The 19,182-nt window shown below is 43.4% G+C and overlaps 1 protein-coding gene across 1 annotated transcript in view; it reads left to right on the forward strand.

Moving 5' to 3' along the window:
• LOC136877093 (uncharacterized) overlaps positions 1–12,944 on the forward strand; it is a 901,324-nt gene extending 888,380 nt beyond the window's left edge. The window contains exon 5 of the mRNA XM_068228539.1: positions 12,732–12,944. Within this exon, the coding sequence (XP_068084640.1) occupies positions 12,732–12,915 (184 nt within the window). The 3' untranslated portion in view covers positions 12,916–12,944. The remainder of the gene's footprint in view (positions 1–12,731) is intronic.
• The last annotated feature ends 6,238 nt before the right edge of the window (positions 12,945–19,182 follow it).

A 19,182-nucleotide genomic window follows, 5' to 3' on the forward strand; every position in this document is an offset into this window, starting at 1 on the left:
ATAGTTCATTCATAAAGAGCATGAGTATATACCTAGAATCATTCCTGAGGCGTTAGAAATTGTTAGTAGATCATGGCTACCCTCCATTATTAATTCGTCAACATCTTTATCCTTGACTTGGAGGCCCTGGAATTAACTACACTGCCGGAAAAAATAGAACACCTGTAAAGATGACATCGATTTTGATCCGATGACAGCAGATGCCACCTGGCGGATGTACTGATAATGGTTTCAACGTCGTCCGCCAACAGATAGCGTAGTAATCGAAACAGACTTTCAACGTTTTAGGTCGTGTTACGTACATGTAGTACGTGCTGAAGAGATGTTAAGTACAGAACAAAAATGGCCAGCCGGACACCATGTGGGATCCGAACCCACAACCTCCCGATTTCGCGTCGGTTGCTCTACCAATTGAGCTATGGTGGCCTAAGCCATCTTTGTTCTGTTTGAAAAGATCTGAGCTACAGGTCTGGCACTGCTGCTAGCACACTGCAGAGTGCGTTTAAGTCGCCCGTTGTGGGTCATGTCAATGAATATTGAATTTTCACGACCGCATTGTAATCGAAACAGACTTTCAACGTTTTACGTCGTGTTACGTACATGTAGTACGTGTTGGAGAGATGTTAAGTACAGAACAAAAATGGCCAGCCGGACACCAGTGGGATCCGAACCCACAACCTTCCGATTTCGCGTCGGTTGCTCTACCAATTGAGCTATGGTGGCCTAGGCCATCTTTGTTCTGTTTGAAAGGATCTGAGCTACAGGTCTGGCACTGCTGCTAGCACACTGTAGAGTGCGTTTAAGTCGCCCATTGTGGGGCATGTCAATGAATATTGAATTTTCACGACCGCATTGTAATCGAAACAGACTCTCAACGTTTTAGGTCGTGTTACGTACATGTAGTACGTGTTGTGTTCGGATCCCACTGGTGTCCGGCTGGCCATTTTTGTTCTGTACTTAACATCTCTTCAACACGTACTACATGTACGTAACACGACCTAAAACGTTGAAAGTCTGTTTCGATTACAATGCGGTCGTGAAAATTCAATATTCATAGATAGCGCAGTGACATAGCTGCCAGTGCGACATCTGCGTGTACCCTTTAACAGAGAATGTTTACAGCCAGAAGGCTCAGTGTGATGTAAACGTACGAAGTAAACATGCGCCATGCCACGGAGACGCACTCGTGCTTCCTACAGCCAACTGAGCGAGTTTGACAGGGGTCAAATTGTGGCTTTCTGAGTGGTGGGATGGTCCTTTCGGTGAATTGCCGCACAGGTTGGACGTGCTGCGTAAGTTGTGCAACGATGCTGCCTGCAACGGTCGAGTGAACATTCTCATACTCGTAGACGAGGTTCTGGTCGTCCACGCAGCACGGATGTCCACCAAGATCGTCGTAATGTAAGGGCAGCAGTAGCAGATCGTACAGCTACCACAGCACAGAAAAGAGGGTTAGTGAGCCTAGAAGTGTCAACACGAACTATTGCCAACCGGTTACTAGCAGTGGGAGTGCGGGCACGCACACCTCTAGCCCGTCTGCCGCTCACGCCACAGCATCGACGTGCATGGCTGGACTGGTAGCATCAGAGAATCACTTGTAAGAAGGAATGGCCGGCCGTGGTCTTCAGTAGTGAAAGCAGATTCTGCCTGCAAGCAAGTGATGGTCGTTTGCGCGTACGACGTACACCTGGCGAGTGCTGTCTCGTGGAGGGCATTCGGCCAAGACACACTGGCCACACCCCAGGCCTTATGGTCTGGGGTGCATAAGCTACAACTCTCGTTCACCTTTGGTGTTTGTGGAGGGAACGCTAACCAGCAGTCGGTACGTGCAGAATGTTGTAAGAAACGTTCTTTTGCCATTCTTGCAACAGGACGGTGATGTGTTGTTTCAACTGGATAATGCTCGCCCACACAATGCGCGTGAAACTCAATGTGCTCTGCAAGACGTGCAGCAGCTTCCCTGGCCAGCACGATCTCCGGACTTGTCTCCTATCGAGCATGTGTGGGATATGATGGGACGACAACTAACACGTGCGACTCTTCAACCCATAACTCTTGCAGAACTACGTGAATAGGTCGAACAGGTGTGGAATAATGTAATCCAAGACAGTATTCACCATCTGTATGATCGAATGGATGTCAGAATCAGTGCCTGCATTGCCGCCCATGGAGGATACACCACGTACTAATATGGGTGTTTCAGCATGGATCGACACCTGGTACCTCAGTACCACTTGAGCTATTGATCTTTAAATGTAATCATTTCATATACTCCATATGTAGTGTTTCAACAATAAATCTTGAGTGAATTGGAAAATTCTACGAGGGTGTACTAATACTTTTCCAGCAGTGTATATTTCTAACAGGGTCTTTCTGCCTTGAGTCTGGTTTCTATGGAGAGACAGTTGTCAATACTTTATTTGTTATTGCTCTGAAATCCTGGTCGCAGGATCGAAACGCGTCAGCAGATTATTAACATTGCGCGATCTAATATCCTGAAATTACGATTATCTATCACTTTTTTTACAAGTGGGTCACGTAGCTGTGAGCTTGCATTCGGGAGGCAGTGGGATTGAACCCCACTGTCGGTAGCCCTGAAGGTAGTTTTCAGTGGTTTCCTAATTTTCACTCCAGGCAAATACCTGCACCATAATTGAGGATACCCATCCTTCCCTATCCCTCGTCTTTTCCTATCAATACGTGCGAGATGCAGAGGATAAACCAAGCCTGGTGGCTGTGGTCTGTCCAGGTGCTGCCTAAGTGGTATCTACTTATCTACAAGGCAGTGGTCCAGGGAAGCCAAACGTCGATATAAGACTTCCCACGGCCAGTTGATGTCACATGCTCAACGCTCAACTCACCTGTTTATGCTTTGGAAGAGCTATTACAACCAAATTTTCCTCACCTTCGGAAACTACTATTGTTTTCTTTTTCTTCACGAACGTATACAAAGTCGCGTGGCTCCATTAACACGTTTAATAGAGGATGTTAAACTGATAGTATTCTCTGGAAGCATGTGACAGTAGTGTGAAGTGCGATAAAGCTGAATAAATTCTACTGAGAATGGTCCAATTTAGGAATTTATATTACGGTAAGTTCTTAGCTCAAAGTTGTGTGCAATTGCCCTTACTTCTCAGTTACATACTGTAATATCTCTGGCCGCTGGCGTGGTGCTGCAACTGAAGTCATACCGACACAGATAGGTCTTAAGGCTCTTTCACTTATAAGTAGCTCCTTTCGTGGACGCAGGTTCGCACTGTGCAATACATTCCTTATAGTTTGCACACTCACCGTTTTGTTTGACCTTGAAGCGAGTTGTGTAGCAATGGATGCAGGACTCCGGAACAGTTCCTTTCGTGCCGAATGCACAATAATGCGTCGCTCCTGTATTGTCAGCACTGGTTTGTTCTCTTTCTGTCCGCTGTGCTTGTATTTATTAACTACTAGCTGATGTACCCGTGCTCCGCTACGGAATTCTACATTGTATACAGAATTCTATGTTAAGTAGTGTACACCTTGTGAGCAAGATTGTATTATGTTGTACAGCAACGTTACCCTAGAAAGGCGAGGGGGAAGTCACCAAACGTCTTTTCTCATATGAAGACTGGATTAGGGAATTTTCATTGTGATGGTAGGTCTGCTTGCCTACTCTGTCACAATCAGGTTGGGGAGTTTTCATTATAATGGCAGACACTCACTCTCCACCTGCTTTTTTACATTCCCAGAAAGACTGCCTTAGTGGTTTTCCCAAGTGAAATGAACATAGGTCATTACAATGACGTCAGTAGGAATGGCGCGATTAAAAGCAATATGAAATACTCGACCAAATGAAAAAACAACACATTTTCTCACTTTTAACGAACAGTACTAAGCTGCCGATCTAACAGTCCAAAGTTCCAGAGCTAGAATGGCCAAGCCGCACAGCCTTGATCCGTGAACACTCTTCGTCTTTTTTTCGTCGGGGGGGAGGGGTCGAATAGCGGGGAGTCCCAGGAGGACAAATCTATGCCCTTTTACTAATCTCTTTCCTAGGAGTACCCGATGAGTCGGAAAATCTCCTTTCACTACACTGGTGGCAGAAAAATCTATCTGACTTGGAGGCAAATTTTTCCTCCAAGCCAGAGGAGAAAAAACCTCTTCACTGCTAATTTCGAACAAAATGAATGTAGAATTTAATAAAAGTGAAGAGGAAGACGCTTTTCTTAAGTAACATCTCTTTTCAGGGTTGAATTTTGAATTATGAATGAATTATAGTGCTGTAATTTGGAATAGGCTTATATTGTAATTCTAGACCAGGTCATACTACTATTACTAAGTGAGCCTCTGCCAAATTTGCACACTGCTCATTCAAAACAGCGTGTCAGAGTAGGGAGTGAATAGCTGGAATACTGATGAACCAGTGTGTTACGTACCAGCAGTATCAGACAATGTATGAACCAGAGGAATGGCATGCTAAAGAAAACAGTTTTTTAACTCCCCAACTCTTTCCCGCCAATATTGAGTCAGGTTGTTATACTCGATACGCAACAGTAATCCCATCTATCAGAGTTGAGGGCACGATAAGAGGCAAAGAACATCACAACAAACAATGGTCAATGTAATGTAATTGTTGATCAATGTTATGCGCTTTCCATATTGTAGGCCTTCGCATTTAGTTTTCCTCCGCCTCTGAAATACTACTCTTGTCGCTGTCGGGACGGTAAAACTGAATAAAACATAAATGATCGGAAATATATTTTTTTTTTTTTTGCTAGGGGCTTTACGTCGCACCGACACAGATAGGTCTTATGGCGACGATGGGATAGGATAGGCCTAGGAGTTGGAAGGAAGCGGCCGTGGCCTTAATTAAGGTACAGCCCCAGCATTTGCATGGTGTGAAAATGGGAAACCACGGAAAACCATTTTCAGGGCTGCCGATAGTGGGATTCGAACCTACTATCTCCCGGATGCAAGCTCACAGCCGCGCGCCTCTACACGCACGGCCAACTCGTCGGAAATTTTATTCTCTATAACTTTTGTTATGTAACTTAGTACTTTTCTATAGGAGCAATAACGAAGGTATTTAAAAATTAAATTTTAGGCGCCTACCCCTAAACTACCATTTCACCCAGGTTCAGTAAAATTGTTTATAGCTTAGACTACAGTTCTTTCTTTCCCGACTCTATATACCGATTTCCATTAAATTCTGTTCACCCATTTTCTCGTGGCTCGGCGTTGATGTGGACTTAGCAACAAAAATCGAACTTCATGAGTATCAGTGTTATCATAGCCGGTACGGTAAAATTGTATAAGACATAAATGATCGGAAATTTAATTCTATGTAACTTCAGTTATGTAGTATTTATCGACAGTACCACTTAAAATATAAATATTTGAGAATTGAATTTTAGGCCTTCCTCTAAACTACTATTTCACTCAGCGTGAATAAAATGATTTATAGCTCAGATTGTAGTGGCTCATCCCCCGACTTTACATACCGATTTTCATTAAATTCTCTTCAGCCGTTTTCAGGTGATGCGTGTACATACATACAGACAGACAGACATTACGGAAAAGATAAAAGTGCGTTTCCTTGTTACTGTGGACATGAACGATACAGAAATACCATTTTTTTTTCAAATTCTGATCAATGTACAGTCAAAACTCTTATTTTATATAAGTTATATAGATTAAAATCACCGTACTATAGCTAATGTCCAGCTGTTTTCCAATTTGGCGATAACTATTACCTTGTTTACACAGTAACACTATACTCTCTCGTTGACTCACTGAAAGTCCCGTCTTCTTTCGCCTCATACTAAATAACCTTGCGGCAACAACAGCAGAGCGATGACTGAAGAGATGACAACTCCTGCAGGCACAGCGGCATAAACCTGTGGCGACAACTGATTTAACTAATCACAAAGACAGTACATCCCCACTGCACGAATACTTTCTTGGCGGTACGATCTGCAGTTTGTATACAGTATCGTGCCGATCATATTACATTTTTAAACGATCTGTATGTTCAGCGTGTATATCTGATGTCTGTCGTTATGCTCTTTATAAATCTAACTTCAGCTCGTATGCGGTAATGATGTTCCATTACATTCCATTGATGTACGAATACTTTCTGTGGCAGCCGCAGCCCACCGTTATCACTGGGTGTTTTGTTTTTTGTTTTTGCAAGAGCTGCATCAGATTTAAATAACTACTCGAAACTGAATTATATCATCATAAGTAATAAAACAGTCCATTTTAATTGTTAGTGTAGTGGTGTTCCGTTCAGAAGGTCCCACGTTCAATTTGTCCAGTTTGGGCGCTAGAAATGTGGCTTCTTCTTAATTCACATCTATATATATCACACCACGTGTGATGACGTCAGGAAGTTTATCGGGACGTAAAACTGGGCTTTATCAACACACAGTATAGTGCTAACCCCTAGTAATTGTTAAATGGCCAAGAAGAAGGGTAAGAAGAAGAAAAAGAAGACTGTTTTACTACACAAGAACTTCATTTATCCGGTCCTCATTAATCCGGATCTCCGGTTTATCCGAATCGATAATAATAAAAAGTATTTTTACTTCTACAGTAATTCTTTCACGGGGTCGACTCTTTTTGAATGTCTTTTCCGCCAAGGACAGTTAAGTACAGGAAATGGAAGTAATTCAGCCACGGTCTATCAAAGGTACCGCCCCGGCATTCGTCTGGAATTGAGGATGGGAAACCGTGGAAAACCATTCCCAGGACGGCCGAGGTGGGATTCGAACTCACGCTCTTCTGAATGCAACGCGATACTAATTCACTAATACTGAATTCGAAAATGAAACCGGTGCTCCATCAAAAGAAACTTTGGCTCATGGAGAGGCAACAATGCAGCTGGACAAACTGATGGGCTATTTAGAATCCGCCGGGCTGAGTGGCTCAGACGGTTAAGGCGCTGGCCTTCTAACCCCAACTTGGCAGGTTCGATCCTGGCTCAGTCCGGTGGTATTTGAAGGTGCTCAAATACGACAGCCCCGTGTCGGTAGATTTCCTGGCACGTAAAAGGACTCCCGCGGGACTGAATTCCGGCACCTTGGCGTCTCCGAAGACCTTAAAAAAGTAGTTAGTGGGACGTAAAACAAATAACATTATTATTATTTAGAATCCTAGACTGAAACCACACCGGCAGAACTGTTGTTAGTAAAACGCGTTCGTGATCATGCTGCGCGCTAACGCTATACAAATGTAAAACAGAAAAAAAAAACTTCCACATTATTTTAGTGCATAAAACAGAGTCGTAAATATAAGAAAAGTGTTCTTATATTTGTTTGTACAATTGAAAACAGATATTACTGTACAAGTTATATTAATAGACTATATAACATGTACTGTTTGGTTTTTTAGTTTTTCTGGATTATCCGGATTTTCGATAATCCGGATCAGTTCCGGTCCCACATAATCCGGATAAACGAGGTTCTTGTGTATTTTCGATAATCCGGATCAGTTCCGGTCCCACTTAATCCGGATAAACGAGGTTCTTGTGTATTTTCGATAATCCGGATCAGTTCCGGTCCCACTTAATCCGGATAAACGAGGTTCTTGTGTATTTTCGATAATCCGGATCAGTTCCGGTCCCACTTAATCCGGATAAACGAGGTTCTTGTGTATTTTTCTTTACGTCGCACCGACACAGATAGATCTTACCGCGATGCTGGGATAGAAAAGAAGTGACTGTGGTCTTAAGTAAGTTTCAGCCCCAGCATTTTCCTGGTGTGAAAGTGGGAAACCAAGGAAAATCCCTACGGTGGGATTTAAACTCACACCATCTCAGCAATGCAAACTGATGGCTACGTGGCTTAAACCGTGCGCCCCCTTCCCGGTAAAAGAATGAGAAATAATCATGCTGGGACTGTACCTTAAATAAGGCCACGGCCACTTCCTTCCCCCTCTTAACCCTCTCGTATCCCATCGTCAACGTAAGACCTGTGCCGGTGCGACGTAAATCGGATTGTTAAAAAAACCCGAAGGTATACTATTATTTATTTTACGTCCCACTAACTACTTTTCGGAGACGCCTAGGTGCCGAAATGTTGTCCCACGGGAGTTTCTTTACGTACCAATAAATATACCCGACGTAGGCTTTTGGGCTTATGCCATGTCAAGAAAATAAGTTGGAATTCTTTACGTTTTGCAGAGAATGTCATCAGAAGAAAAGCTGACAGCTTCGGGGAGCCATCTGGTGACGAATGAATGTATCATTTCCACTTTAATTGTAACGTCTAAATTGCAAAGCTCATTGTTAAGAGGCCTTTCTCGTGGACAGTCGAGATTTCCTTCTGATGACGCAGAGCACAGTTCTCTGCGAAACGTAAAAAATTTCACATTATTTTCTTGTCACGGCATAAGCCCAAAAGCCTACATCATGTCTATAAGTACGGCCCGTGAAAGCATCAATAGCAACAGTAAATATACCGATACGACGCTGACGTATTTCAGCACCTTCATATACTACCGAACTAAACCAGGATTGAACTTGCCAACCTGGACTCAGAAAGCCAAGTCTCTACGGTCTAAGCTATTCATCCCCGCAAGAAGAAAGGGAAGAAGAAGAAGACTAGGAAATTAATTAAGCAGTTAATATAATTTATATGTGTTCCACAACATTATTCCTGTTTAGGGGGGAGAGTTGAAATGTGAAGAAAGTCATTGCATATGTTCAAAGACGATGAAGTGTGTGTAAATGTTTCCGAGCGATATTTATTTACTGATGGGAAGAAGGGTGGGACAGAGAATGAGAGAAGGATATGTGTAAATCAGTCTGACGCAGCAGGAGGTCTCGGCCTGTACAAGTTCAAGGCTGGTTCCACTGACCTTATTCAGCGCACAGATTTACTACAATCTGCACTGTCTGGCGTATAGTAACGTCAACATATTGTAACAGACAGACAGACAGAGCAAGTTACAACTCAGGGCGGATTTTAACATCCAGGCATCCACCTGGTGACCCGAATGTCCCTAGCGAAATACAAAATAATACTTTGACCAATGAGCTAAGGCTCATGGTCGGTAGATGCAGTGTGGGTCTCTGCCCTTAAGTGGCCACGGCTGGTCCGTGGACCAATAGCTCTGCACTCTGACCGGCCAACCGAGTAGAGGAAGGGTGGCTCTACGCCTCTGCGTTCGGGAGACGGAACCGAGCTGGACTTCACGGCTAGCCCCAACCGTCGGCTGTCCTGAGAATGGTTTTCCGTGGTTTTCCATTCTCCTGCACTAAGGCGAATGCCAGGGTAGTTCCTAGTATAGGCCACGGTCGCCAAACCCCTCACCGTCTCCGAAAATCTCCTTCACCGTAACAAAACTCCCGGCCTGAGAGACGGCGTCACCGTCTAAGAGGCCCGCCTTTCCCTTCAGGGGAGGAATGAAAACATTTGAGTAGTAGTAGTAGTAAGGCTCATATTACAAAGAATAGTGAGGGACTGTGACGAGTCGGTGGTTCGATATATCAAAGAATGGAGTGGTTTCCACAGAGCTTAGGAACTGACCCATATGAGCACTGGCAGTTGACAGCAAGTGTCTTCTAGAGCGGAGGTTTTCAAAGTGTGGTACGCGCGCTACTGACAGTACACGGAGTCGGCTCAACTTGTACGCAAATTTACCGTAGCTTCTGTCTTCAGTGAGCAGTTCAGAAAATAGTTGAACCTGCTCATTTTCAGTAAAATCTTGTTTTGATTGAGTGTTTGTCTACCACTACACGTAGTTCCCTTAGCGAACTATTCATTTTAAAAATATGTGACCGAGCGAGTTGGCCGTGCGCGTAGAGGCGCGCGGCTGTGAGCTTGCATCCGGGAGATAGTAGGTTCAAATCCCACTATCGGCAGCCCTGAAAATGGTTTTCCGTGGTTTCCCATTGTCACACCAGGAAAATGGGGTCCAGTGAATCTCAGGAGGTCAACTGAATAGAGAGGGGTGCCATTTCCATCTCATCCATCCTCGAAATGATTTTCCGTGGTTTCCCACTTCTCCAGTCATGGTCCCCAACTTAAAGCCACAGCCACTTCCTTGTCTATCCATTTCAATCTTCCCATCCCTCACAAGACCCCTGCTCAGCAAAGCAGGTGATGCCGCCTGGGTGAGGTACTGGTCCACCTAACCAGTTGTACCCCCGACCAAATGTCTCACACTCCAGGAAACTGCCCTTGAGCCGGTAGAGGTGGGATCCGCTGCTGAGTCTGAGGGAAAAAAACAACCCTGGACAAATCATTTTTGACCAGAAAAGAAGTACAGTTTTCTAGAACGGGGTCGTCAACGTTCACCTTACTAACGTACGAAATTAAGGTGAGGTCATAAGACCAAGTTGCACAGGTAGGCGTGTGCGGTACTAAAATGTTTATAGCTGAGAAGAGAGCCAGCATGATTGAGGAGTCCAGACGAATAAACTATGAGTCACCATTATTTCCTACCCAAATACAGGTTTTCAAGTAAATCGGAATAATATTTTTATCGGGAAGGCCCAAATTGCTCTAAAGGCCAATATAAGGTCAAGTAAATCATTATAGGGTAAATACAAAGTCATATGAGCATAGGTGACATTTTATTACCTGCGGTCTCTGTCGAAATTTCCCACATGCGGAACTTGATTTACTGCGTTCAGTGCAGTAACTAAATGGTCCGACTCCTTGGCTGAATGGTTGAGGCCTCCGGTTCAGAGGGTCCCGGGTTGGATTCCCGGGCTGGGTTGGGGATTTTAATCCCGTCGAATGAATCTCTCCGTTTCGGAGACTGGGTGTTGGTATTTGTCCCACACTCTCCTCACCATATCCAAATAACACACTCATTACCAACCACCGCAGAAACACGCAATATTGGTTACATCCTTCCACATAGGGTTGGCGTCAGGAAGGGCATCCAGCCGTAAAATAAAACCGTATCCATATGTCCAACCCAGTTAGCACCCGCGACCCCTCGAGTGCGGGAAAATCGGTAGTAGTAGTAGTAGTAGTAGTAGTAGTAGAAGAAGAAGAAGAAGAAGAAGAGTACAATAACTAAATTGAATTTTTCTTCATATTTTCTGATCAAAGTAATGTCAGAATAAACTGTCAATGTATGCATGTCCAACCCTTGTCCCGTTTCTCTACGGGGTCGAGTACGAAGTGATTTTTTTTTTGTAGCTCGTGTTTTGATATACTTCGGTGGTTTAATAGTTATTTACTCAACATTCTATGCTGTACGTTGATCATGCCTTCGTTGGCGTGACGTAGTGTTTACAGTGCACTATGTCTTCTGGTATGGACTAGAGCATTTTTTTTTTACCTTCATTGATCTGTCTCGGTCTTGTACATGGCTCTGACAACATGAAAATAACGTAGGTATGAACGATGATAGTAATGCCATTGTTTATGCAGCCAGTCCCTGCTATGAATGGCGTGAAAATGTTGCCACAGAGTCGGTTGGTGCATGCATTTCAGTGGGCTTGGAAGACTGATACGACGGTAGTACAGTCCTGAACCGGGATGGCAATCAGGGAAAACCGTCGTGGACAATGAGGAACTCATCCCACCAACGCACTAGATTGCAGATCGCCGTGTGGTAAAACACCGCGTCCTGCTGCGTGAAGAAGTCCGTAACCACCTGCTGCGCATCCTCGTCCGACAGGAAGCTTCGACCCTTCAAGCTACCGAAACTGATGTCGAGATCCACTGCTAACGCACAAATGGTTATGCGCTGCTCCGCCCTAATCGCCTCATCCACCCCTCAGTTGTTGTCCGTAATGGAAGAGACCAGCCTGCGAGATCGACTGGCGTCTTGTGTCGAAACGCGACTCACACGGAACTTGGTGCACCATTCCACAACGGTGGTTTTCGACAGACATGCTGCCCCATACACGGTCTTCATTCTCCTATGGATGTCCACCGGTGTTTGTCCTTCGGCAGCCAAAAACGGATTAACAACACGTTGGTCCTGTTTGGACGCATTTGGTAACAACGTTGCCATAGTTAACGTGGCCGCATTTAACGCACGCACTTCTGCACGAAACGACTGCCACACTAACCCCTTTGCCTTCATGTCCGTGCTTACATAACCGCATCGGAGTCGTGCAACGTTGCATATCCGCTGCAAACGGAAACTTTCTGATCACCCTTCTGCCTCAGTGAGGAAAGCAACGGGAAACTACACCAATACTAATTTCCCTAGTACACCTGTTCAGTGATGCCTAGGCCATCTATGGCAGGTAATGGAGGATTCAACCAGCCTTCGGGTTGAGGACTGAACATATATACACGTAAGTTGATCCTAAACGGATCTTTTATAGGCGGGAGTGGAAGTTAATTCTGTCTACCTTTTTGTATAATACATATGTTTAATTTATGCCCAATATAATAATACCATAACGTGTCGGAGTAACAATAATTATACACTGTTCAATAACAATTTTAGGTCCAAAAATATTCTGTCGGAATGAGGGGAAGCTTATGAGAACACATATTTAGACTGTAGAAAACATTCTTACTCACCTACTACAGTTGTTTTATATGCATGTATTTACTATCCTACAGTAACTTAGCACGAGTGACACGTATGCAACAGATACAGTTCGAGTTTCATATACACAGCTTCTGTGTCTTGAGTTATTTAACACACATATGTGACATATACAGTGAAACGTGTTGTTATTATCTTGCAATACATAACTAAGAAAGGGTACATAAAACCTCGTATGAAGTTTGTACGCAGGAAAGGGCTAATGTAAAACTGTATTTTTGTTTCAGGGTCGTATCTGGAGAAGGACAGTACTTTCAGTATCTGCTGGCTGCCTCGCAGGGTCTGCGGAACTCTTCAGCGTGTGACACACTGTACGGAAGTTGTCCCAAAACTGCCCACAGTTACTTTGATATGGACGCTCTCAACGTGTGGAAATTCCTAGCTGCTGTTTTCCGCATTCGCTTTAGTTAAGCTTCCATACGCTAGATGACGTCATAACTTAATGAATTTTCAATCTTCATCAATTTCAGAATTAAATAGCATTTTTACTCTGTCACTCTGCCACAAATAACACTTGTGTTATTTGAAGAGGAATAAAGAAGTGGGTAGTTCTGTTGAATGCTTTTTTTTGTAGCATTTGTATGCAATACATGATGTACCCAACAGGAATGTGAAACTCGTGTACACTGAGGGTATATTTTTTTCTTTCTCTTTAATCCATTTACCCTCCAGGGTTGGTTACATTTTGTATTTTTTATTTTGCTGTTTGCTTTACGTCGTATCAACACAGATAGTCTTATAGCGATGATGGGATAGTAAAGGTCTAGAAGTGGGAAGGAATCGGCCATACCCTTAATTAAGGTACAGCCCCTACATTTTCCTGGTGTGAAAATGGGAACCACGAAAAACTATCTTCAGGTCTGTGTACATTTTCAGATAACTTATGCTGTTGAGAAACAGGTTTACGTCTTGGCATTGCGGTTTCTTCCGCGCTTCCACCACTTGCTTTCATCTTCTTCCTGGTCGTTTCCCAATTCTTTAGAGTTGGCACTATCCGTGGATCAAGGCCAGTTTTGCAGCCCTTCCTGACACCAACCTTATGCTGAGAGATCTATTCAGTGTTGCGTTTTTCTGTGGTGGTTGCATGTACATGAAGGTGTGTAAGAAGGCGAACACTCAGTTTCCAAACTAGAAGACTTAACCAAATGCGTCTAAATCCCAAATACAGCCAGAAATCAAAATCGGGGCCTTCTGAACCGAAGACAACTACGCTGACCCTTCAGCCAAGGAGTCATCGCATCGCATCGCATCGATATGTAATACCGCCGACCTTCTAAATGTCCTATGTCCCATATCAACGGAGAGGAAGTATTGCTTGGTAAAATTGTTTGTTAATGTTCGATATTTGCGACGATTATTTAAAGTAACGTTATAGCTACCAGTGAGGAGTCCCTAAGTTCTAGTGCTTCCCGTGGAGAGATCGGGAGCAAAAGCTGGAGGGGATATCGTCGTGGGGCCGATGACCTAACTGTTACGCCCCTTTAAACAACAAACATCATCATCATCATTGATATCCTCCGAATCGTTGGCTGAATGGTCAGCGTACTGGCCTTCGGTTCAGGGTTTCCCGGGCTCGATTCTCGGCCGGGTCGGGGATTTTAACCTTCATTGGTTAATTCCAATGGCCCGGGGGCTGGGTGTTTGTGCTGTCCCCAACATCCCTGCAAATCACACATCACACCTAACTCTATCCTCCACCGCAATAACACGCAGTTACCTTCACATGGCAGATGCCGCCCACCCTCATCGGAGGCTCTGCCTTACAAGGGCTGCACTCGGCTAGAAATAGCCACACATGAGAATCCACAGCCTTTTTCCAGTCATTCGACTGGGTCAGGAATGGAATGACTGAAGCCCCCATCTAGCGGCGAGGATAGGAAATGTGCCGGCTGCCGAAGCCTGTCGCACTCCTCTGGGGCAATAATAAATGACTGGCAAATGAAATGAAATATTAATGCAGAGTGTTGCTGGAATGAAAGATGACAGGAAAAACTGGAGTACTCGGAGGAAAACCTGTCCCGCCTCCGCTTTGTCCAGCACAAATCTTACATGGAGTGACCGGGATTTGAAACACGGTATCCAGAGGTGAGAGGCGGCGTGCCGCCGCCTGAGCCACGAAGCGCTTCAAATAGCCACACATATAAATAAATACATAGATATCGTCGTTGAATAAACCAAACCTCGTATGTCCCCATGCTTTTTTCCTTAAGAGTGGTTACGCTTCATAGCCGCGTATCAGGGGTGTAGCCAAAGTGGGGGAGGGGGGTTACTGGGGGTAAGTATTCAGCAGTCAGACAATCCCCGAGATCCGGCACGCGTATCACATAGACCTAATTGTTATTTTATTTATTTATTTATTTATTTATTTAACTTTCAGGGGATTAGTAAGTAAGTAAGTAAGTAATTCGTCTTTATTCGTGGCGAAGTTAGGGCTCAAGGCCCTCTCTTACACTTAACCACAATATTTATAATAATTAACATACATACAGTATAATATTTAAATACAACACATTTTTAAAAAATAATATAGTACTAATAGAAAATGTGGGGATTGTAATAAAAACCATTATAGAATGTACAACACGACAATGTAAATGCACATGGTAATAAATATAAAACTAACACTAGTGATAATAAGGGACGTAAACCCGGTAAAAACCTATAACTAGCGAATATAATTCTACTTTTTATGAAAATATGCTCATTCACGCACTCATTCACACTACACACATCGAAAAGTGATTTCGGCAATCCATCTTAAATCTCCTACGAGAACGCAAATCCCTAATGGTAGCAGGTAGGGTATTCCACAGCCTCGCGGCAGTGACTACAAAGGAGCGGTTGTAGGTCCTGGAGTGACTGAGAGATATTGTTAAACAGGAGCCAGATCGCGTATCGTGTTTATGATAGGAGGAGAGGTAATTAAATTTTGAAGAGAGATAATTCGGTACACCTTTATTTCGAACTCCATGCAGGATGTGGAGACTGCGACGCTCATGAACACGAAGCCATGACAACTCCCTGTAATAAGGTGAAATGTGAGAACCATATCACAGCTTAAATATGAATCGAATACAGGTGTTTAAACTCCGTTCAAGCATCTTGTTACTGTCATGAGATATGTCCGTAAGTACAGTGTCGCAGTAGTCTAGGATTGGTTAGATTAAGAAGCCTCGAAAGTTGGATTTTAGATTGCAAACTGAAAATACCAACCGCTGTAAAACTATTGACTTTGATCTTTTTTGTTTTGTTTTGCTAGTTGCTTTACGTCGCACCGGCACAGATAGGTCGTATGGCGACGATTGGACAGGAAAGGCCTAGGAATGGGAAGGAAGCGGCCGTCGTCTTAATTAAAGTACAGCCCCAGCATTTTCCTGGTGTGAAAATGGGAAACAACGGAACACCATTTTCAACGTAAGTCACATTTTAGTCATTTTACAGCAGAGAGGAAAACGACAGTTGTAGAGAATTTTTGCTGCATTGTGACTTAGGCAATAAATGTTCATCATTGTTCTTGATATATTTTCTGTAATTTTGATCACTGAACACATTCATTAATATAATTTACACTTAAAATGGTTAATTTTTATTTTATTGCCATAAAAATAAAATGACAGTGGACTTAGGTTTACATGGCTCTAAGTTTCATAAAATGTGACTTACCTTGGTTTAGATCACAGGTACAGATTTAATTATCAGTACGTATTTAATTACATAATTTTAGAATATTACATATTTAGTTACAAATTTCGCACTTCGATTTTACATCAAATTCCAGACCCTAATCATCACCAATAACAACAAGAAATGAAACAACCACTCTGACCCAGAGTCTGGCTCCATGCCTAAATGTTTAGCGTGCTGCTCTTTATTCCAAGGACCGAGCTCGATAGCTGCAGTCGCTTAAGTGCGGCCAGCATCCAGTAATCGGGAGATAGTGGGTTCGAGCCCCACTGTCGGCAGCCCTGAAGATGGTTTTCCGTGGTTTCCCATTTTCACACCAGGCAAATGCCGGGGCTGTACCTTAATTAAGGCCACGGCCGCTTCCTTCCAGCTCCCAGGCCTTTCCTATCCCATCGTTGCCATAAGACCTATATGTGTCGGTGCGACGTAAAGCAAATAGCAAAAAAAGAAAAAAAATTATCGGGCAGGTCGGGCAATTTAAACCTTCACTGTTTAGTTCCGATGGTTCGGGGGCTGAGAGTGCCTGGCGTATTCAGCATTAGAATTCATTACAGAGAGGGTCTCATCCTGACAGATGCGAAGGCCTCACCGAAGACTTCACGCTATAATTATTATTATTATTATTATTATTATTATTATTATTATTATTATTATTATTATTATTAGCGAGACCGAGTCATATGACAATTTTATCGGTCTAAAAACACAATTTATTTAAGACCTGGTAGTGTCCTTTCAGTAAAATCCGTGTTTTACCTGTCTTCTGGGAGCCATGAGTTGTACCTGCAGTACAGAAATTTCCAATTTTATTACCTTATTTTAGCGAAATCAAAAGCCATCCGATTTCCAGGTATTGCTGGTCCTTGGATATAGTTTTTATATTCTTGCATCTTCAAGGTCAAAACTGGTATGTTCAGGAGTAGACAGTTTTTTCACCATTTTTGAAAGGTGTTGCATGAGGTCTTACAATGACATTATTTACAACTCTGTCACTGTCGGATACCGCCAAGGGATTCGGAGGGTAGTACTTGCCTAATTTATGGGACAATACAGCGATGGAGGGTTGTATCTTCCCTTACGTGCTGGTCAGAATGGGCTTGACCTACCTTTGGTTTGAGTTTGCCATTCAGGATAATATCAATAGGGCGCCGACTGCAGTAAAGGTAACTGAAGAAGATTCAGAATTACTGCCACAGATGACTAACTTAACATACTAATTCAGAAAGCAGCGTACAAAATTTCCTTCGTTGATTTTATATAATTGTAATAAATAAAATACTAATACTATTTAAAATAATGATAATAACAATACGTCGCTTATTTTGCGGGATTGTCCATTATTTCTTTAAAATGTCCCGTTGTCCAAAAAAAAACGGGACGCATAATGTCCCGTATTTTGTGAACCATCCAGTATATTTTAAAATACCGTGTTTAATATTCATTTATCACAAAGCTCTCATGTATATTTGTCATTGTGTAAAATTATCACAGTTTGTATGGGTGGCACAAAAGGTAACAAACCAGTGAGACAGACGTATATAGAATGTAAAATTGGCAACTTATACTCCTGCATAGTGAGCATTGATTTGACATGAATATGTCTTATAGCTGGGGTTATCCGAAAACTTGAGTGACGCGACATAATGTGACGGAAGTGGCGTCATGTTAGTCATTACCGTACATTTTGGTCACCAAAGATGCTCTATGAAATGATCGAAATAAATCTTTGTTTCATTTAATGAAAGACATATTCATGATCATTAGCTTTTCGCAAAGGGAAATGTTTCTTTTTGCAGCACTTCCATCTTTTTATAATAACAACGGTAATAATAATGTCCGCCTCTGTGGTGTAGTGGTTGGTGTGATTAGCTGCCACCCCCGGAGGCCCGGGTTCGACTCCCGGCTCTGCCACGAAATTTGAAAAGTGGTACGAGGGCTGGAACGGGGCCCACTCAGCCTCGGGAGGTCAACTGAGTAGAGGTGGGTTCGAATTCCAACCTCAGCCATCCTGGAAGTGAAGTGGTTTTCCGTGGTTTCCCACTTCTCCCCCAGGCAAATGCCGGGATGGTACCTAACGTAAGGCCACGGCCGCTTCCTTCCCTCTTCCTTGTCCATCCCTTCCAATCATCCCATCCCCCACCAAGGCCCCTGTTCAGCATAGCAGGTGAGGCCGCCTGGGCGAGGTACTGGTCATTCTCCCCAGTTGTATCCCCCGACCAAGAGTCTGAAGCTCCAGGACACTGCCCTTGAGGCGGTAGAGGTGGGATGATGATGATGATTTCTTATTTCATAGACTCAGACTACACAGAGTTATTACTAGAGCCCGGAAGTTCAGGCATTTAATTTTGCTAAAATAGTGAGGGAAATAAGCATTGGACATTTAGAACATAGGCATTTATCATGACAAAATTGGGCACTAAAATAATAAAGATGCTTTAATGTAAGCTACGTAATGCACGTCTGCATCCCATCTTAGTACTTAATCTTACATCGTCCTGTGGGTTGGGATGATAGAATAACGTCAACCATATCTCCTATCTGTCGTAAGAGGAGGCGACTAAAAGGGGAGCCAGGGCCTCTAAACTTGGGAGTGTGCGTTGGCGGCCACGGTTCCCCGGGCTGAGTCGTACTTGTGACAGGTTCCGCGCCCTACTTTTCCTGTCCGACCTCACTTGGTCAACTCTAGTTCTTTTCCGACCCCGATGGTATTATATTTGCGACGCCGAGGGAGTCTTTAAATTTCAAGATCTTCGTGGTCCTTCCGTTTCTTTTGCCGATACCTTCATTTTTCGAAGTATCGGGCCTCTTCCATTTTCCTTCTGATTAGTGTTAGCAGAGGATGGTTACCAAGTTGTTCTTCCTCTTAAAACAATTATCACTTTATCAATTTTACGTAGCAACGACTGGACTTGGAAACCCTCTCGACCACTTGGCTTGCAGAGTTTTCAGTAGATATTTGTGTCATATGAAGATATCGTTTATCTAAATGTTTTT

This window comes from Anabrus simplex, chromosome 7 (assembly GCF_040414725.1).
Source record: "Anabrus simplex isolate iqAnaSimp1 chromosome 7, ASM4041472v1, whole genome shotgun sequence".
In the NCBI taxonomy this organism is placed as follows: domain Eukaryota; kingdom Metazoa; phylum Arthropoda; class Insecta; order Orthoptera; family Tettigoniidae; genus Anabrus; species Anabrus simplex.